General features: G+C 46.5%; 1 protein-coding gene across 1 annotated transcript; it reads right to left on the bottom strand.

Moving 5' to 3' along the window:
• Positions 1-8,159: 8,159 nt before the first annotated feature.
• On the bottom strand, positions 8,160-11,059 carry SLC25A5 (solute carrier family 25 member 5). The gene is made up of 4 exons (XM_045068292.1): positions 10,846-11,059; positions 9,335-9,821; positions 8,958-9,098; positions 8,160-8,567 (listed from the first exon to the last, which is right to left on the bottom strand). The coding sequence occupies exons 1-4, from the start codon at positions 10,954-10,956 to the stop codon at positions 8,410-8,412; spliced, it is 897 nt and encodes a 298-aa protein (XP_044924227.1). The 5' UTR covers positions 10,957-11,059; the 3' UTR covers positions 8,160-8,409.
• Positions 11,060-18,306: the final 7,247 nt, after the last annotated feature.

Below are 18,306 nucleotides of genomic sequence, written 5' to 3' on the forward strand. Positions count from 1 at the left end.
ACTAGAAAATGACAAGTGGTTTGGTTTGGGACTGCAGAGCATGCGCCGAAAAGAGTAGTAGCAATATCTCTCCAGGTAGGTAAAACAGACCAAGGCCCAGTCAGGTCTCTGCATTTTTCTGAGACCCAACCCTGGTGAGAGGCGAAAGGGAGCCCAACACCATCTGGCCATGTGCTTGTGGTATTCGGTTTGGGCTAAGCCTACCCTAGGGCCCCATATGCCCAGCCTCCAGGCGTGCAACCTTACAGGAGCTCTGCATTCTCTGCCAAGAGCCTTCATTAAGAAGGAAGGTCTGTCCTGGAAAAGTTAAGGAAACTTGAATAAAATAAAATTTAACTCGAGAGCTTTAGGTTCTCGTGATTTTTTACAGCAATAATTCTTAAATTGGCTAAAAAGAAAAATAGGGGTGCCTGGGTGGCTCAGTTGGTTAAACATCTGCCTTTGGCTCAGGTCAGGATCTCAGGATCCTGGGATCAAGCCCCACATCAGGCTCCCTGCTTAGTGGGGAGCCTGCTTCTTCTTCTCCCTCTGCTCTTCTCCCCGCATTCATGCACTCTCTCTCTCAAAAAAATAAATAAAATCTTAAAAAAATAATAAAAATAAGGAGAGAAAACAACCTGTCCTCTAAAAATGGATTCTGTAAACCATGCTTTGTTTATTAAAATTTCTCTTCAATATTTGTCATGTGGATTCTGTCTTTTGCTATTGAAACTAGCGGGCTTTCATATTTTAATATGTTTCATGACCCGCAATAAAAAGTTGGACAGGTTCACCTTGTCATGCTCTTCGAAACCCCTGGCAAGTGAGACAGCTCAGAGTACGTGCATTATCTTGCTTCTGCAAGCCTCAGTTTTGTCAGCTGTGAAATGGAATTAATTAGAATTCCTATCTCTCAGGCCTGAGAGGATCGGGAGAGTTAATCCATGTCCTTGTGAAGTGCTTAGCATGACATCGGGCCCAGAAGAGGTTAACACAGCCATGATCCTACCCTGATTCTGTAGTTTCTGAAAACTCCCCAGTACCTGGTTGTATCAACTATTTTAATCGCAAGAAACAGGCTTCACTTCATCCAATCTGTCTGGCTCTAGAGATTCTGACAAGGGCCACAACAAGGAAAGTTGTTTTCCAATCTTCCTGGTGGACAGACCAAAGCACTAACACATGATGACCCAAGATACAGAGAAACATGGGGCTGAAATGGAAAGACGATGTCCGTTGGCTGACTTTCAGCTTTCTCTCCTAATTGGCAAATGACATGCTTTTGTTTAGTGGCTCACACACCTGCCTTTACCCTGTGACCTTCCCTTCTAGAATAAATCCATCTCAAGTCTCAAGTTTTATAATAAAAGCACTCCTGAGCAGTGAGCTTAATGGCAAAAGTGGAAAGAGACCTCTTGCTTTCAAAGACCTTGGTATGTTTCCTCTTTTCTGTGCCTTTTTTCCCTGGGGAGTGAAGTCATAGGGTTGGGAAATCAGGCTGGGACCCCATGGATTCCGCGAAATACTATACAAGCAAAGGCAGCTCTTATGGTCACACCATGCCCAATGGGCCAGCAGTGAGTGGGGTCTGGGTGTGAGGCAGGAGGGAATTTTTCTTTTACCTTTGCTGTGTTTTATAATCATTGTTGTGAAATGAGTGCTCTGAGTTAGAGCTCAGAATTTTCCTATAAGCAATGTTCCTATTTGGTCCAGTTCAGAAGTGTCCTTTTCTTTCTTTATGATTTTCTCTGCGTGTGTGTGTGTGCCATTCCCTTTTTATAGCACGTGTGGCATTTTCTTGAGACTATTTTAGAAAATCTGGAGGGCAGGGATGGAACCCAGGAATAAAATGAAAAAAATGTAAAGTATTGTTCTAAGCCCTTTACACATATTAACCCTTTTAATCTATTCCTATGAGGTAGGGACTAGGGGTACCCACTATGCCAGCTGGGGAAACTGGGGTGCAAAGTAGCTGAGTTAGAGAGTTGTCACACGAGAAAGTTGGGTGTTTGAAAACGAGACCTCTAGCTCAAGAGACCCACAAGTAAGTCCCGAGTGGGAAAATGGGGAACAGCAGGGTTGATTGGGTGGTAAGGAAGTCCCAGACTTGGGTAAGGCCTCTGCCCCACCTTACAGGGCTGACTGGGAATTCCTTCCACCAGCAGGAGTCAGTACTTGTTTTGTGGGGACATTAGCTTATATAATTTTGGAACCTTCTTTAAAAAACAACAACAACAACAACACAAGCGTATCTTACTTTTGAACATTCCACGAGACCACACAACCAAATCAACATGTTGCCCTGGTGCCTTCTGGGGGAAGGGTGGCTCTGAAGCCCAGAAGTTATTAGCTTGGCCAGCCACCTGTCCAGGAGATGGCTCCGCTCCCGGCCGAGCAGGGCACTGGAATATCCTTTTTATGGTAGGCTTTCCCTTTTCGCTCCCCAACATGAGGCCCTGCGGAATCCACCTGTCAACAGCAAAATACAGACTTTGCTCTCTGGTTATGGCTTTCCAGCCACGACCATCTTCAATTTGGGAGTGAAAACGTTTGAGTCGGTGAAAGGGGTCCAGCGATCGTGTTTGGCACATTCTCTTAAATCTCGAAGAGTGCTCCATTTCCTGCCTGCCTTGCAGAAGTTGCCCAAGGAAATGAAATCCCAGAATGAATGTTCACCATCAAAATCAGACCTCTCTTCCCCTGTCCCCCTCATTGACAGTCATGGAAAAGGCATGGATTCATAGACTCTTTTAATTTAACTCAGTTTTTGTCTCTGAAGAGGGTCCAGTAAAAACAACCATTCAATCTGCCACTTGAACATTGTTTATATTTGTTGCCAGGATACCAAAGGCTCTGTTAAGCCTTTGGCTAAGAAGAGCACCATGCATCTGAACTTGTTCATCTGCACATCAAGCAAATAATGGCTGAAATGATGGGAAAGCTCCTCCAAACATTTTAAGTGGAACACAAGGCATTTTTTTTTTGTGCCCAGACATCGCCACATCCCAGTATTTGTTGTTCAAATAAATCTCCACCCGCATACCGAAGTGCACATTATACATAATAAGATCAGGCTTTGAAAAGACAGATATTAATCATCTGGAGGTAAATCAGCTCACCTTTGACCCAAACTCTGAGCTGTTATTTTGTTGCTCAGCTTCTTGGTCCCAAAATTAATGTAAATCTTTACATTTGTAATTTCACTTGCCAACGCCAACCTACCCACACAGTCTGAGTCAGGCACTATTTACTTACAACTGTGTTCGATATTTAAAATGTTCTCTGGAAGGATTAAATCACCTAATCATAGTCTTTTCACTGATTTGGCTTTATGTGAAAATGATGGAGCCCGAGGACATCAAAAACTGGAGGGGGACTTTACAGGACAAACCAAAGCTCTGATGTGAGACACATCTTGCCCCCAGGTTGCTCAGCAACCACAGCTAAAAAAGTAAAACCCGAAAGGAAAGTACTGGTTTGGGGTTTTCAATAATAAAGGGTCACCCTTAGAAATCAATCCTTGCTCCGAGTCCAGAAGCTACCCCTTCCCCGACGCCTCTGGCTCCGACAGCATCTGGGAGTCCTGGTAGACCCCCACTGTCTGACGCTAGTCTGAAAGAATCATGCCATTTTGAAGCCAAGCAGTCAGAATATGATTCCGATAAAAGCAAATCAGCCGCTATTAACCACATGTGTCAATTTTGGTGGGGAGAGATTTACCAGAAGCTGTTCATAATGGTTACTTTTGAGGAGGGGCACGGAGGGCAGGAGAGGGAAGACAGATTTGCTTTTGGTCTTGTAGCTCTCCTTCACTATTTGGTTTTGATTACCGTGTACAGATGTTAATGGTGTTAAAAATCTTAAAAAAAAAAAAAAACCCGCAAATGAGAAATACTATACGCGCGAACTTCGCAGGAGAAATGAAATTCATCCCAGTAATACTGACACTTGAAAATCTGTTACCCGGTACAGCAGTACTTTTAAAAAAATTTCTACCGAAGTCTCTATAATGACAGAGGTGGATGAATAGGTTCCCCCAGGGGTCTGGGGACAGTGCCAGCCCCGGGTCCTTGGTACGCAAGAACTCTTGTCACAGCTTATGTTTTTAAAACGCATTCAATTTGTGCAAGAGACTCGCTAACATATCTGCATCTCTTTTAATACAAAAATAATGGCTTAAATGACTTACCATCCACGAAAACTGCCCCTGTGGGGAGACACCCTTGGTTTCTTTCTCCCGCGGTCCAGAGCGCCTGCTGCACACCGCCTCCGGTGACTGAGTGAAGAGGCCCCGGGAATGGAAAGCGAGGCTGTGCGCAAGCTGACCTGTACTCTCACCTGAAATCAGGCTTCACGGATTCTGTTATGCACTGGATAGTGACAAAACAACGGCATAAATTAGGGTGTTGCTAAGATTGTGTACCATCCATGTTCGCATGAACATAATGGACATAATGAATTCTATAGCACTATCCTGCACAGCTTGGAGAGATTAAAACCACTTTGTCTTTAAATTAAATTTCAAAAATCATTGAATAACAAGAATAGAAAGAACAACAACAAAAACCCCTCATCCTTGTCAGCCACCCAATTGTACCACACACCACTTCTTGCTTTCGGGTCATTAATGCCCGGTCCCAGGTTTATTTTAATAGCTACCGGATCAGTGAGTACATACATATCTATCGTAATAGCCATAAAGGGGGTTGGGGTTCCCTTGTATTGTCATTCGCGACCCTAAGCGGAGAGCCCCTTTCCCCCTTCCAGGATCAAATCCATAGCTGAAAAAGACCTAAGCTGAAGTTTATTTTATATGAATTCTGCACGCTATAATGGGTCCATTATGTCACCAGACTGGATATTATATTGTAACATTATGATATTATTAACTTTATTCCCTATGTGTTTCATAGGGAATGACTTATTTATTTTATAACCAGAAGTTAGTCTCTCTTAATTCTTTTAGCCTATTTTGCCCATCCCCACACTTGACTCCCCTCTGGCAACCACCAGTTCTCTGTATTTGACTGTGTGTGTGTGTGTGTGTGTGTGTCCGTTGGCCTGTTTGGTTTTGTTTTTCACATTCTACATGCAAACGAAATCATATGGTATTTGGCTTTCTTTGACTTCTCTCATTTTAGCATAATACCCTCCGGGTCCATCCGTGTTGTCGCAAATAGCAAGATCTCATTCTTTTTTTATGGCTGAGTACTATTCCATTACATGTACACACTACATCTTTATCCATTCATCTATCAGCAGGCCCTTTGGTTACTTCCATATCTTGACTATTGTACATAATGCTGCAATGAGTAGGAGGGCATATATGTTTTTGAATTGCTGTTTTCCCATTCTTTGGGTAAATGGCCAGCAGTGGAATTACTGGATCCTACTGGTATTTCCATTTTGAAGTTTTTGAGAAACTTCCAACAGGGCTGCACCATTATATTCCTACCAACAGCACACGAGGCTTCCCTTTTCTCCACGTCCTCACCAATGCTTGTTTTCTCTTGTCTTTTTTTTTTTTTTAAAGATCCCATTCATTTATTTGACCCAGAGAGAGAGAGATCACAAGTAGGCAGAGAGGCAGGCAGAGAGAGAAGGGGGGAAGCAGGCTCCCTGCTGAGCAGAAAGCCCAACGAGCGGCTCAATCCCAGGACCCCGAGACCATGACCCAACCCCAAGGCAGAGGCTTAACCCTCTGAGCCACCCAGGCGCCCCATCCTCTTGTCTTTTTGATGCTAGCCATTCTAACAGATGTGAGGTGATAGCTCATTGCGGTTTTAATTTGCATATCCCTGATGATGAGTGATGTCGAGCATCTTTTTGTGTGTCTGTTGGCTGAATTCATTTTTTAAAAAGATTTTATTTTATTTATTTGACAGACAGAGATCACAAGTATGCAGAGAGAGTGGAGGAAGCAGGCTCCCTGCTGAGCAGTGAGCCCGATGCAGGCCCACACTGGCCCTCGAGATCATGACCCGAGGTCATGACCTGAGCTGAAGGCAGAGGCTTTACCCACTGAGCCACCCAGGCGCCCCGGCTGATTTCATTCTTAATAGTGCTCTGCTTAGGCAAATCTGCATTGAACAAAATGGAGTGTAATTATGAAAAATTCACATTGGAGTGCTTACTTCCTAGATGCCAGATGTCATGCTCGTTCTGATGCTTTATGTTACTTGATCCTCACTCACAACACCCCTAGGAGATAGGGTTAGCGCTGTTATATGCCCATTTTATGAATGAGGAGACTGAGACTTGGGAGACTAAGGGACTTGCCCAAGGTCATACAGCTAAGTAAACAAGAGCCAGGATCCAAATTGAAGTACTTCTCTCTCTTTAGTTTTTTAATTTAGTGTGTGTATGTATGCACGCACATCTGTAAGCTCTCTGCACCCAAGGTTAGGCTTGAACTCAGAGCTCAGAGATCAAGAGTCACATGCTCGATCAACTGAGCCAGCCAGGTGCCCCTGCAACAACCTTCTGAGGCAGGCATTATTATCCTCATTTTATAGGTGAAAAAAACCAAGGCTTTGGGCAATCAAGTAACTTCCCTAACTGCCCAACCAAACAGCACGAGACTGGCTTCTCTGAATATATGTATGAATATATGAATTATGAAATATATGAATTTTTCATATGGATATATGAAAACAGAGTTTTCAGCTCTCCAAAAACTTTGAGATATTGGGGCACCTGGACGGCTCAGTCATTTAAACATCTGCCTTCAGCTCAGGTCATGATCTCGGGGTTCTGGGATCGAGTCCGGCATTGGGCTCCCTACTCGGCAGCAAAGTGTGCTTCTGCCTCTCCCTCTGTGTTCTCCCCCTGCTTGTGTGCTCTAATAAACTCACTCTTTTTACAAAAACAAAACAAAACCCAAAAGAACTTTGAGGTATCTTTAACATATAAAAATGGTGTAGATTTCAGATGTACGACTTGAGGCTTTGATAGAGGTATACATTGTGGAGTATTCTGAACCAAGCCATGCTGAGATCCTGGTGCTTGGCCAGGGGGCATGCCACAAGCACCTCTAAGGTCCACCAGGCACTACACCTCCCCATGCAGTCCCTGGCCGTGAGCTGCACTTCACCTTGCCGGGGCGTGTGCTGTTGCTCAGGAATGGGTTTTGCCCACGTGCATGGGTCACCCATCACTTTCTACTTTCAGGGTTGCCATATGACAGCCATGGCACTTTATTCTTCATGCAAATCTTGGGTTGCAGGCAAAATCCACTGAATTTCTGAGGCCTAGCCAGGAGCTACAGAAACAATTTTTTTTTTTTTAAAGATTTTATTCATTTGAGAGAGAGCACGCGAGTGAGCATGAGCAGGGGTGCAGGGGGAAGGGCAGAGGGAGCAGCAGACTCCCCGTTGAGCAGGGAGCTGGATGTGGGCCTTTATCCCTGGACTCCAGGATCATGACATGACCCAAGCTGAAGGCAGACACTTAAATGACTGAGCTACCCAGGCACCCCTTAACCATTTCTCATTTGGATCCTGCTTAAGGGCTTATCCAAAAGAAACAAGTGTCCTCCAAGGACCTGGCTTATTATTAGCATGTTTGACAGAAGGCAGCAGATGCCACATTTCCTTTTTTTTGAAATCAGTGTTGAGGTGGCAGTTGTTCTACTCCCTCCCAGAATTGTGACCCGCACTGCCATCTCAGCCCCGTGTATCCGGGCCAGCCCTAATCCTGCTTTGAATGGGATTAGATAAAACGGCTTGGGCTGGGTCAAGATGGAGGACAGAAGGCAACTGGGTGAATATTCACTTACTACTTTGCATTTGAAGGGTTTCTCCTGTTTATATTAGATGAGATTCATACAATTACCATTTTAAAGTGCACAATTGTTTATATTTCTTGATTAGTAAGCACAGGACCAGGAAAGGTGGGTACATGGTCCTTTTAGGAGAAAGCTCATTCAGTTAGGACCATCCCCAGTCCCCAGTCAACAGACCTGTGGTTCTGGATACACTGGGCCTGAATTCTGCTGTTATATTGGGAATATCATTGGGTCATAGGACCAAGGTATTGTCTGAGAAGTGAAGGGCTAGAGACTGGTTTGGAAAGAAAGCTTTCCCTCTCAGGAGCTACTGCAGTGTTTAAAGGACATGTAACAAACATCTACTCGAATGTAGCCCTCACCACGTACGCAAATCAAGTCAAGGACAAAAACGTATTTCAGATATTTTTTATTTCTTCAAATTTATCAGGAGTGACTGAAATAAAAAATATAATTGAGTCCCATCATCGTGGAAATGGCTTTAAGAGAAAACTGCTCAGGTATTATTGCTTCCCGTTTAACCAGTGAAAGTTGCCATCGATAAAGAGACAGCCAACAGTCTGTCAAGAATGCTTAGGATATGTTCTATCATACAACATGCCTGTTCCGGGGCGGGGGGGAGGGGGAGAAGGCTTGGAAATAACTTATGTGAACTTCTTGATTTCATCATACAAGACGAGCACGAAAGCACCACCCATGCCGCGGAGAACATTGGACCACGCCCCCTTGAAAAACGCTTTGGCGCCTTCATCGCGCGCGATCTTCCTCCAGCAATCCACTGTGCCTGTGTACATGATGTCAGCTGCAAAGAATAAAGACACGGAGTAGGTGACCAAAGGCTGATGAGAGTCCTTCCCAGACTTACGGACCAAACCAGAGCCCCGCCTCCAAGAGTGCCAATGGCAGTTCCAGGAAACTCGACATTGACACATTCGCCTGGGGGATACTGAACTACTGATGCCGTGAGTAGAGAACAGGGCTATGTAGACAACCCCTTGGCCTTAAGCTCTAACACCATTTAAGCACCCTCATTCACAGGCATCCAAAGGGCCCGCTCAAAGGCAGACACCATCAACCCCATCCCACCATCAGGAACAGACTTCATTTTTAAAGCCAGGCACGGCTAGCTTGTGGCCCCAGCTTGTCCCCAGCTTGCGCGCGTCTTTTTATCATTTGCTCCAACGGAACTTACTCCCTTTGCGCCCAGACTGCATCATCATTCGGCGGCGAACAGTGTCAAATGGATAGGAAGTCAACCCGGCAACCGCTGTGACAGACTGTGCGATCATCCAGCTGATGAAGATGTGAGTATTCTTGGGATCTGGAAGCATTCCTGAGAACAGGGAAGAGACGCTTTTACTAGAAAGCAGAGTTTTAGGGGTCTGTTGTTTCCTACACCCCCGACTCCCCCTCCCCCCCCCAAATCTCATCCCTGCGCAGAGTTTGCCCTGGATGACCACGGCTTCCTCTAGCAATTACAGTAAATCTCTGGCTCTGGAAAATCCGGCTGGCATTAACCACCTTTCTGATGAAAGGAACACAGCTTCAAAGTAGAGAGAGCAAACTTACCCTTGGCGGTGTCATAGATACCGAAGTAGGCGGCTCGGTAGATGATAATACCCTGCACAGACACATTGAAGCCTTGGTACAGGCCCCTAATGCCATCAGATTTGTAGATCTTAACCAGGCAGTCACCGAGGCCTTTGAATTCCCTTTCAGCTCCGGCTTTGCCCACATCGGCTGCTAGGCGGGTACGGGCAAAATCAAGAGGATATACAAAGCACAAGGATGTGGCCCCAGCTGCACCACCCGATGCCAGATTCCCGGCAAAGTAGCGCCAAAACTGGGTTCTTTTGTCCACGCCACCCAGGAAGATCTGCTTGTATTTATCTTTGAAGGCAAAGTTGAGAGCCTGGGTGGGGAAGTATCTGATGACATTGGCCAGGTTACCACGCCAGAAGGACAGGACTCCCTGCTCCTTGGGGATACGAACCACGCAGTCTATAATGCCCTTGTATTGCTTATCCGCAGTGATTTGCTTGCTGGCATGCTGCACCTGATAGACAAGAGGAGGGCCGACAGGGAGAGTTACAACCACGGAGAAGGAAGACAGAAATGTTATCCTCCGTATCACTAGCTGGGCTTTCAGATTAACTACTCCCCACAGCCAGTCTTCTAGATCATACAGGATGGACCCTCCCGACCCTTGGAGGCCAGTCCCCGTGGAAGGAGTGCTCTGCAACCTTAGAAGGCAGGAAGCCTCCACCCCTTTGGGTGGGGGGGCACCCTGGGTCGGACCCGTGACCTTTAGACCTGGGAGAAAGGTCATTACCTCAGACCCAGGTTCAGAGGCATCTGGGCCTGTCCCGCCTAGGGCGCGGTCACCTCAGTGACCGTGGCCTCCGCCTCGGGGTTCCATTCCGCCCCTGCTCCTCTCCCAGAGGTGACCCACAGGCCCCCAGTCCTGCGCCTGTCCGGGGGCGCCCTCTAGGGCCGGAGCGGGGGAGTGCGCCGCGAGGCGGCCGGGACGCGGCGGCGGCTGCGCGGGGGCGGCCGCAGCGGGCACACGCGCTTCCCGGCGCCGGCTTCCGGCCCAGCGAGGTGAGAGCGCGTCCGCCGGCGGCGCGGCCCCCCGACGTGCCGCATGGCCTCCGCCGTGCTGTTATGTTATCTCCTTGCCGCGACCTTGAGGCCTTCGGCACGGCCAGGTGTCCCTCCCTCCAGTGCCGGCTTCCAGGCTTCGCCCTTGACCTCCAGGCCCCCGGGAGGTGGCCGCTGCTAGGCTGCCCACTCCGAGCTCGCCGCTACCCCCCCACCCCCCGGGATGCCAAGGCCCAGGCCCGCCTCGCCTCCCTCCGCCCCGACCCCTTCCTAGCTCCAGAACTTCAGGTCACCAAAGCACCTCCCCCGAGCTGGCCCTTTGGTCTGCCTCTGCGGCCACCCCTGCCCGTATGGGGCCGCTTCCCCCGACGGGACTGAAGAATTAACCCCCTCCCCTCCGGCCCCGGGGCCAGGCTTTCTGCGCGCCCCCTCCCCCACTTCCTGGTTCGACCCCCCCCCCCCCAAATCCCCGGAGGTACCTGCAGCAGCAGCTTGACCCGCTCGATGGGCGCTACCGCCGTCTTGGAGATGGCCGCGGCCACTCCACCCGCCAGGAAGTCCTTGGCGAAGGACACAGCAGCATCTGTCATGTTGAAAGGAATGAGACGGGCGACTGCGGGACCGCGGTAGGAACCGGCTGGGACTCCGGGACTCTGGGGCGGAGCGAAACAAATGGCCGATTTATATAGGGCGAGCCGGCGCCCCGGCGGCCGGCGTCGGGGGCGGGCCTGGGCGGGCACCGAGCCCCGGCGCGCGGGCCCGCGGGGTGGCTGAGTGGCTCGGCACGCGGGGGGCGGAGCCGCGGAGTCGGGCCCCGGGGCCGCCCTCCCGCGCGGTGCGGCTCGCCCCAGGCACCTGCCCAGGACTGAGGACCTAGCGGCCCCGGGCTATACCTGGGCTTCGGCCGCTGGACTCTGGGAGGGGCCTTCGAGTGGGGAGGGCGGGTGAGGTCACGGGTGTGCCTGCATAGAAACCTCTGCAGTATTGAAGGGGACGCAAAAAAAAAAAAAAAAAATCTCGGTAACTAAAATAATAAGTTAATGCAATGTTAAAAAAAAAAAATACTGTGGGCAAACGACGGCCGGTCGCCGGTTTCTGTAAATAAAATTGAAATGGAGCCCCAGGGTTGGGATTAGGGTGAGGCATGTGAGGCAGGGTCCTGCAAGTGCGGGTTGCGATTCTGTCTTTATTTTAAATGGTGATAATTTGTTCTTCATGGATTTTGGCCTTACTTTTGACTTTTCAAAAATGGTGCACTAAAAATCATTTGTTGTGACTACTGAGCTCTTTGGTGCCCCTTAAGTTTTGTGCTAGGGCGGGAGCCTCATTCTTTTCACCCCAGACCTGGCACTGCTCTGGAGCTGCCCTGGGGAAACCAGGGGAAACTGGGGGGAATAGCAGGGTTGGGGCACTATCAGCGTGCCTCAGACTCTTGGTTTGCAAAAACGATTTAACAAAGATCTTCCCCGGAGTTGGCAGAGGAGAGTCCAAAGGACTCTGCTGGGGGTGGGGATATTATTTTAGCCAGAAGTCAAATAAAGAGGTTGTACTGGGAAGGTTAAGAGGCTATGTGAACTAGGTTGGCATTTAGCTCCTTGGACGGAAAGTAAAGTGCTCTTGGACTGAGTAGATTCCTGAACTCCAGAGCTTTTAGAGGAATCAATAGAATTTGATTGACAGGCTTTGTGTCAATGGACAAGTGCTTACTGAGCCCCTTAATCCCTGCGGTGGGTAAGCATTTGCCAGACAAGTCCTTAAACACCTACTTGATGGCTCGAGTGTACTCTCTTAGGTTCGGAACAGAAGCAGAGAGTATAATCCCATATCATATGTCTAAGTAGTAACAATAATATTTATAAAAATGATACCATTGCAAGTTGCAACTGCCGCCCAACCTGAGGTTGCCCAGCACAGTGAAGACACAGACAGGAGGCGCATCCTTCACCTTCCTTTCTTGCCCTCTCCCACCTTCTGCAGATCTAACTATTGAAGGGCCCAATTCTAGGGTTCGTGAGGTCCTTCATTTAGTTATACTTTGCAATTTGGAAGTCTTCCTAGGAACTCCAGCAGTCTGAAGTGATGAGCACACACGGAGATGGTTCAGAGAAGAGCAGTTTGGAATCCAGCTTTGTTGATCCTGGGTAAAACCCTTACCTGATGTTCATGGGAAGCTGCTCCATTTCTCATTAGTTGAATATAACGGTGATGCAGCTGGATACAGAAATGACTTTGCTGGAGAGTTTCAGTGATGTATATTCTCCGAAAGTGATAGTCCCTCCCCTTGCCTTTGCTGGTGAGAGAATTAACAACAAAAATAAAAATCTGCAGAGCATTTTATTTAGACGGAGGTGGTTTGTAGAATGCATTTCAAAGTAGAATTGAAAACCTTTGCAGTTTGAACTTTTGACATTCTGGTTAATGCATTTTTATTGAAGTGTTAATTACTCTATGATACCCCTTGCCTATCACTTAGGTACCCCTTTATCTGTCTTTCACTGGCCACATCTGCTACTCCCTTTGAGCATGATGTCCCTACTACTTTCTATTCCAAAAATCTTTTGCTGTCTCAAGCACTTTCACATGTACTGTTGTGTCAGATTTCTATCTCACTGGAAAAAGATGCTCAAATAATTACATAGAATTTGTCCCTTCTCAGTCTTTGGGTGCCTAAGTGTAGTTTTATTAAAGGTGAAATACAAGATGGTCATTTCAAAGCAACTTCATGCCATGCTTTTGCTATTTTGCTAAATCCACCATGGGCGGGAGCTTTCTTAGTTGTTTATGAGCAGGTATGTTTCAAGGAGTCAGACAGATGTTTTCAAAAGTGTCAAGGTCATAAAAGACAAAGAAGGACTGAGGAACTGTCACAAATTAAAGGAGACTAAGGAAAATGACATCTTTTTTTTTTTTAAGATTTTTATTTATTTGTCGGAGAGAGAGAGTACACACAAGCAGGGAGAGAGGCAGGCAGAGAGAAAGGAGGAAGCAGGCTCCCAGCTAAGCAAGGAGCCCGATGCAGGACTCAATCCCAGGACCCCAGGATCACGACCTGAGCGGAAGGTAGCAGCCTAACCAACTGAGCCACTCAGGCATCCGAGAATGACATCTTAATACAACGTATGATCCTGGATTGGATCCTGGACCAGAAAAAGGACATTGATGGTACTATTGCTGAAATTTGAGTATCTGTAGATTAGTTACTGGTAGTCCACCAATACTGGTCTTAGTTACAACGGTTGTGTAAGATGTTAACATTTGGAGAAGCTGAGTGAAGGAAATCTAGAAATTCCTTTAAAAAAAAAAAAGGTTTTATTTGACAGAGAGAGAGGGAGCAGCAGAGGCAGAGGGAGAAGCATACTCCCAGCTGAGCAGGGAGCCCACTGTGGGGCTCGATCCCAGGACTCCAGGATCATGACTAAAGGCAGCCTCTTAACTGACTGAGCCACCCAGGCACCCCTAGGAATTCTTTATACTTTGTGTGTGTATGCAAAATTTTTATATCTGAAAGTTAAAAAAAAATTAAAAAGGAGAAAAAAAAAGAAGAAGAAACCAGGAGCAAGAGTCCAGGAAAAATAGAGATTAATATTAATGATAATAATGATGATGTTGGTGGTGATATATGGCTGGTCAATTCATTGAAAGCGAATTCCTCCAGTGAAGCATTAGTGGGGGCTCTGTGTTAGTAACTATTATGTTTCTGAAGCTTTTTAGACTGCAGATATAATTAAGAAAGAGGGACTAAAGCTAAGGTAGGGCCTAGTAATTCTCAAGAAAAAACTAGGAAGAAGGTCAGAAATGATACTTGGGCCTCAGTTATCTATGTACCAACACACCCAGAATATAGGTAATAAAGTGAATGTAAAATGTTAATACAAGCAAGAAAACTCAATTTTATGGGTGTCATGCAAACTTGGTAGAGTAGGACTTCTGTCTGGAAAAGGAAGGGGAAACCTGGTTCCGGGAGATACCATGGAGGACAGCAGGGTAGTAACAATATACCAAGAAGGTATAATCAGTTATTCTTTGACTGGAGGGGGACAAGCGTTCAGTGAAAATGAAAGGGAGAAATGAAAGTGATTGTGGTCATGGAAGTATACAAGGAACTGCCTGGTTAGATAACAGCTGTGAATAATACTTCATAACACAGTCACATAGGCTAGAGATGGTGATCAGAAGCATAGACCATCTGAATCCTTGCTGTAAGTCTCATTATTCTGATAGCAACACATTGGATACATTCATAACTCTCTTGGTGATAATTACAGTTCTCAGAAGACTAAAGGATCAGCGAGGTCAATTGCTAAACTGGGCTTAATCCTGACAATAAATAAGGAAGATCTGGTTAGCAAAGTGAAAGTGACAAGAATCTTGGGGAAACTGACCATGCTGTGTGGGTCTGTTAAGTAGAATGCTGGGCATGGCCAGAGAGGTTAACTAGTGTGGGGGGGGGCGGGGGGGGAGAGGGTAGACTTCAAAAAGATTGTAGAAAAGATAAATAGATGGCCTGGCCAAATACCAAAAGAGAAAGATAGCTGAAGAGGGCAAGAGATTCCAAAGATAAAATTCAAACCTGTACAATTTAGAAAAATTCAAATAAGAAACTACAAAAGGAGAGGTAAATGTAAGTGTCCTTACACATTATTCTCTGAAGAGCTCAGATTTTAAAAGTACATATGTAGATGACAGGAAGGCTGGACTTCCAAGGACAAAGACCAAAGACTATCACAAACCTCTAGGAACTGAGTCAGAAGGGCTAAAGTCTAGAATAAACCCAGGCTTATAAAATGGGATGGACCACAATAAAGGGTTCTAATGTTTTATTTATTGCAGGACAGTTAAGGATGAGGCTTTAGAGCTTAATGGTAGCGTGTATGATAAATAACTGGGGGTCTTCCTTGTCCGTGAGTTGGCAATGCCAGAAATTGCTGATGAGTCTTGAGTTGGGCCAAGAGGATGGTGGTGAGCAGATCAAGGCCTCTGCTGGTCAGCCCAGAGAGATTTATGCTCACTTCTGGATGCCGTGTTTCACAGGACATCAACAAACTAGAACATATTCAAAGGAGGCATGAGGAAAGTTGAAGTGCCTGTAAATCGTGTTGTATGAGAAATGGCTGAATATTTGAATGAGAGATACTGGGAAAGAGCTTTGGGTCAAGGAGGGACATCGTAACTGTGTTCGTGGGGCACAAGGCTGGCTCAGTGGGAGAAGCATGCAACTCTTGATCTTGGCATCGTGAGTTTGAGCCCCAAGTTGGGTGTAGAGATTACTTAAATACTTAAATAAACTAAAAAAACAAACAAACAACTGTGTTCATAATTGAAGGATTGCCAGAATACAATTAGACATTCTATGTGAATAGTCAGCACCTGCTGGTATCACGAAGGTAGACTTCAGCTGAACAAGAAAAGACTTTCTAAAATACGGGCTACTTAAAGGTGAATGGGTTGCTTTATGATGTGGGGGAACTTCTCATTGCTGGAGATGTTAAGAGCTGAGGCAGAAGGACCACTCGTTAGGGACACTGTAGAGGAGATAACTGCATTGACGGGGAAGAGTTCTGTACCCTTCCAATTCTAAGATTCTGTGTATCTTATTCTTATTCTTATGAAGCAATCTGTGCCTCTCATGTATTCTTTGCATCTCTATAAATTTGAATGGCTTTGAGCATCTGAATTTGGGAATCTGGGGCCAAATAGGAAGAGAGAGGTAATTTAGCCCAGTGGTCAAGAGGGTGGGCTCTGGAGACACACTGTGGGAGTTCAAATCCTGGCTCTACCACTTGCTGTCAGGCCTTGGGTAAATTGCTTAAACCCTCCAAACGTCATTTCTTCCAGTGTAAAATGGTAGTGATAATAGTACCTATGATTCCAAGTGTTCCAGGATTTCGTTTCCTTTGGTGCCTACAGTTCTTGCTCACACCACTTGGAAGAATGAAGAGGTAGACCAGATGAAGAGTGGTGGGCAGCAAAGCCAAGTTTATTGAGTGATAGAGTACAAAGCTCCCGAAGAGGAAGGGGACCCGAGAGGATTGCCACCAGAGTTTCTAAGTCTGGGTTTTTTTGTGTGTGGTGTGGGGGGAGTGGGGGGGCTTACAGATGGGCTGTTTTAATCTGATTAACTCTCATGCACCTGTCACCCAATCAGGTTTTTGTCACCTGCCTATCACGTGGGAAAGGGTGGCAGGCTTCTTCCAGGGTGGTGTAAAATCCTTGGAAAGGTGGTTTCCTTTTGGGGCGGGCCCCCTTGTCCCTGCCTGCCTTTTAGGGACAATTAAACGAGATAATGTATGCATAAACAGTCTGGTACATAGTGAGTGTTCCGTACACGTTAGATTTTATTAATACTAAATAAACACTGAGGCGCCTGGCTGACTCAGTCTGAAGAGCATGTGATTCTTGATCTCTGGTTTGGGAGTTCAAGCCCCACAATGGGCATAGAGCGCACTTAAAAAATAAATAAATAAAAGATTAAAATAGTATGAAGAAAAATACTAACTTAGGTTGACCTACTCTGAGTTTTTTTTTTTTTAAGATTTTTATTTATTTATTTGACAGATCACAAGTAGGCAGAGAGGCAGGCAGAGAGAGAGGAGGAAGCAGGCTCCCCATTGAGCAGAGAGCCCGATGTGGCCCCGATCCCAGGACCCTGGGATCATGACCTGAGCTGAAGGCAGAGGCTTTAACCCACTGAGCCACCGAGGTGCCTGACCTATTCTGAGTTTTAATGGGCAAATCACTCCAACCTTGCTTAAGTAGGGCAGTAAGCCAGTTCTCAGTCCCAGGCGAGGACTCTACCTGTAATCTGGTAACTAGACCAGAGACCATTTAAGCAGGATTTGAGTGTCTAAGAGGTACCCAGAAAAAGCACTGTTGGTTTTTTGACCTGGCTTGCATTTGTGGTATGGAAGGCTGGTGTTTGCTGTGAGGTCACTGAGGAGAAAACAGTGCTTATCATCTGTTGGCCAATCTTCTTATATCTAGTCTCTTGTTATTACTTCAGCTTCTGGAACAGTCTTGCTCACATCCAGGTTTTTTTTTTTTTTCCCTTAAGATTATTTATTTGAGAGAGAGAGAGAGCAGAGCAAGTGAGAATACAAATTGTGGGGAGGGGCAGAGGCAGAGAGAGAAGCAGGCTCCTCCCTGAGCAGGGAGCCTGGTGCAGGAATTGATCTCAGGACCCTGAGATTGTGACCTGAGCCAAAGGCAGATGCTTAACCGATTGAGCCACCCACGGACCCTGAAGGCATCATTTCTTACTTGGACTTTGTAAGTCTCTTCTACCTGGTCTTCCCATTCACAGCCTTTCTTCCTTCTGATCTATTATCCACACAGCAACCAGAGGGATATTTTTAAAGTGAAAATCAGATTATATTGCTTTTGTACATAAAAAACCTTCAATGCCTCCTGACTGCATTTAGAATAAGGTCTAACTTTTTTGGAAAACAAAAATGATTTTATTTATTTATTTACTTATTTGAGAGAGAGAAAGAGAGAGCGTGCGCATAAGAGATAATGAGAGGGAGCATGAGTGGTGGGGAGAGGGGCAGCGGGAGAGGGAGAAGCAGGCTCCCCACTGAGCAGAGTCCAAGGCAGAGCTCTATCCCAGGACCACGGGATCATGACCTGAGCCAAAGGCAGATGCTTAACCCACTGAGTCACCCAGGTGCCCCCAAATCTAACTAATTATTATGGTCTCGACAGCCACATATGATCTGGCCCTCTGTGCAGCCTCATCTCACACACACTCTCCCTCGCGCGCCACACTACCAGTCTTTTCCCACTACTCTTAGCCCTTTTGCACGGTCTGTTCCCTCTGCTGGAATGCTCTTCTCCCCAGCTCTTTGCACAATTGGCTCATTGTCATCTTTCAGGTGTCATCTCTGATGTCACCTCTCAGAGCAGCTTTCCCTGACTCCCTGACTTAAAATATTTCCCTCACT

The sequence above is a fragment of the Mustela putorius genome, unplaced genomic scaffold (genome assembly GCF_011764305.1).
Source record: "Mustela putorius furo isolate JIRA1106 unplaced genomic scaffold, ASM1176430v1.1 tig00003901_pilon_pilon_pilon, whole genome shotgun sequence".
Lineage (NCBI taxonomy): Eukaryota > Metazoa > Chordata > Mammalia > Carnivora > Mustelidae > Mustela > Mustela putorius.

Coding starts and splice junctions, on each gene's coding strand:
- SLC25A5 (XM_045068292.1), bottom strand. CDS start 10,956: ATGACAGATGCTGCTGTGTCCTTCGCCAAGGACTTCCTGGCGGGTGGA. Junction 9,099..9,334: donor TATCTATGACACCGCCAAGG/GTAAGTTTGCTC, acceptor CCCTGTTCTCAG/GAATGCTTCCAGATCCCAAG. Junction 8,568..8,957: donor GCAGTCTGGGCGCAAAGGGA/GTAAGTTCCGTT, acceptor TATTCTTTGCAG/CTGACATCATGTACACAGGC.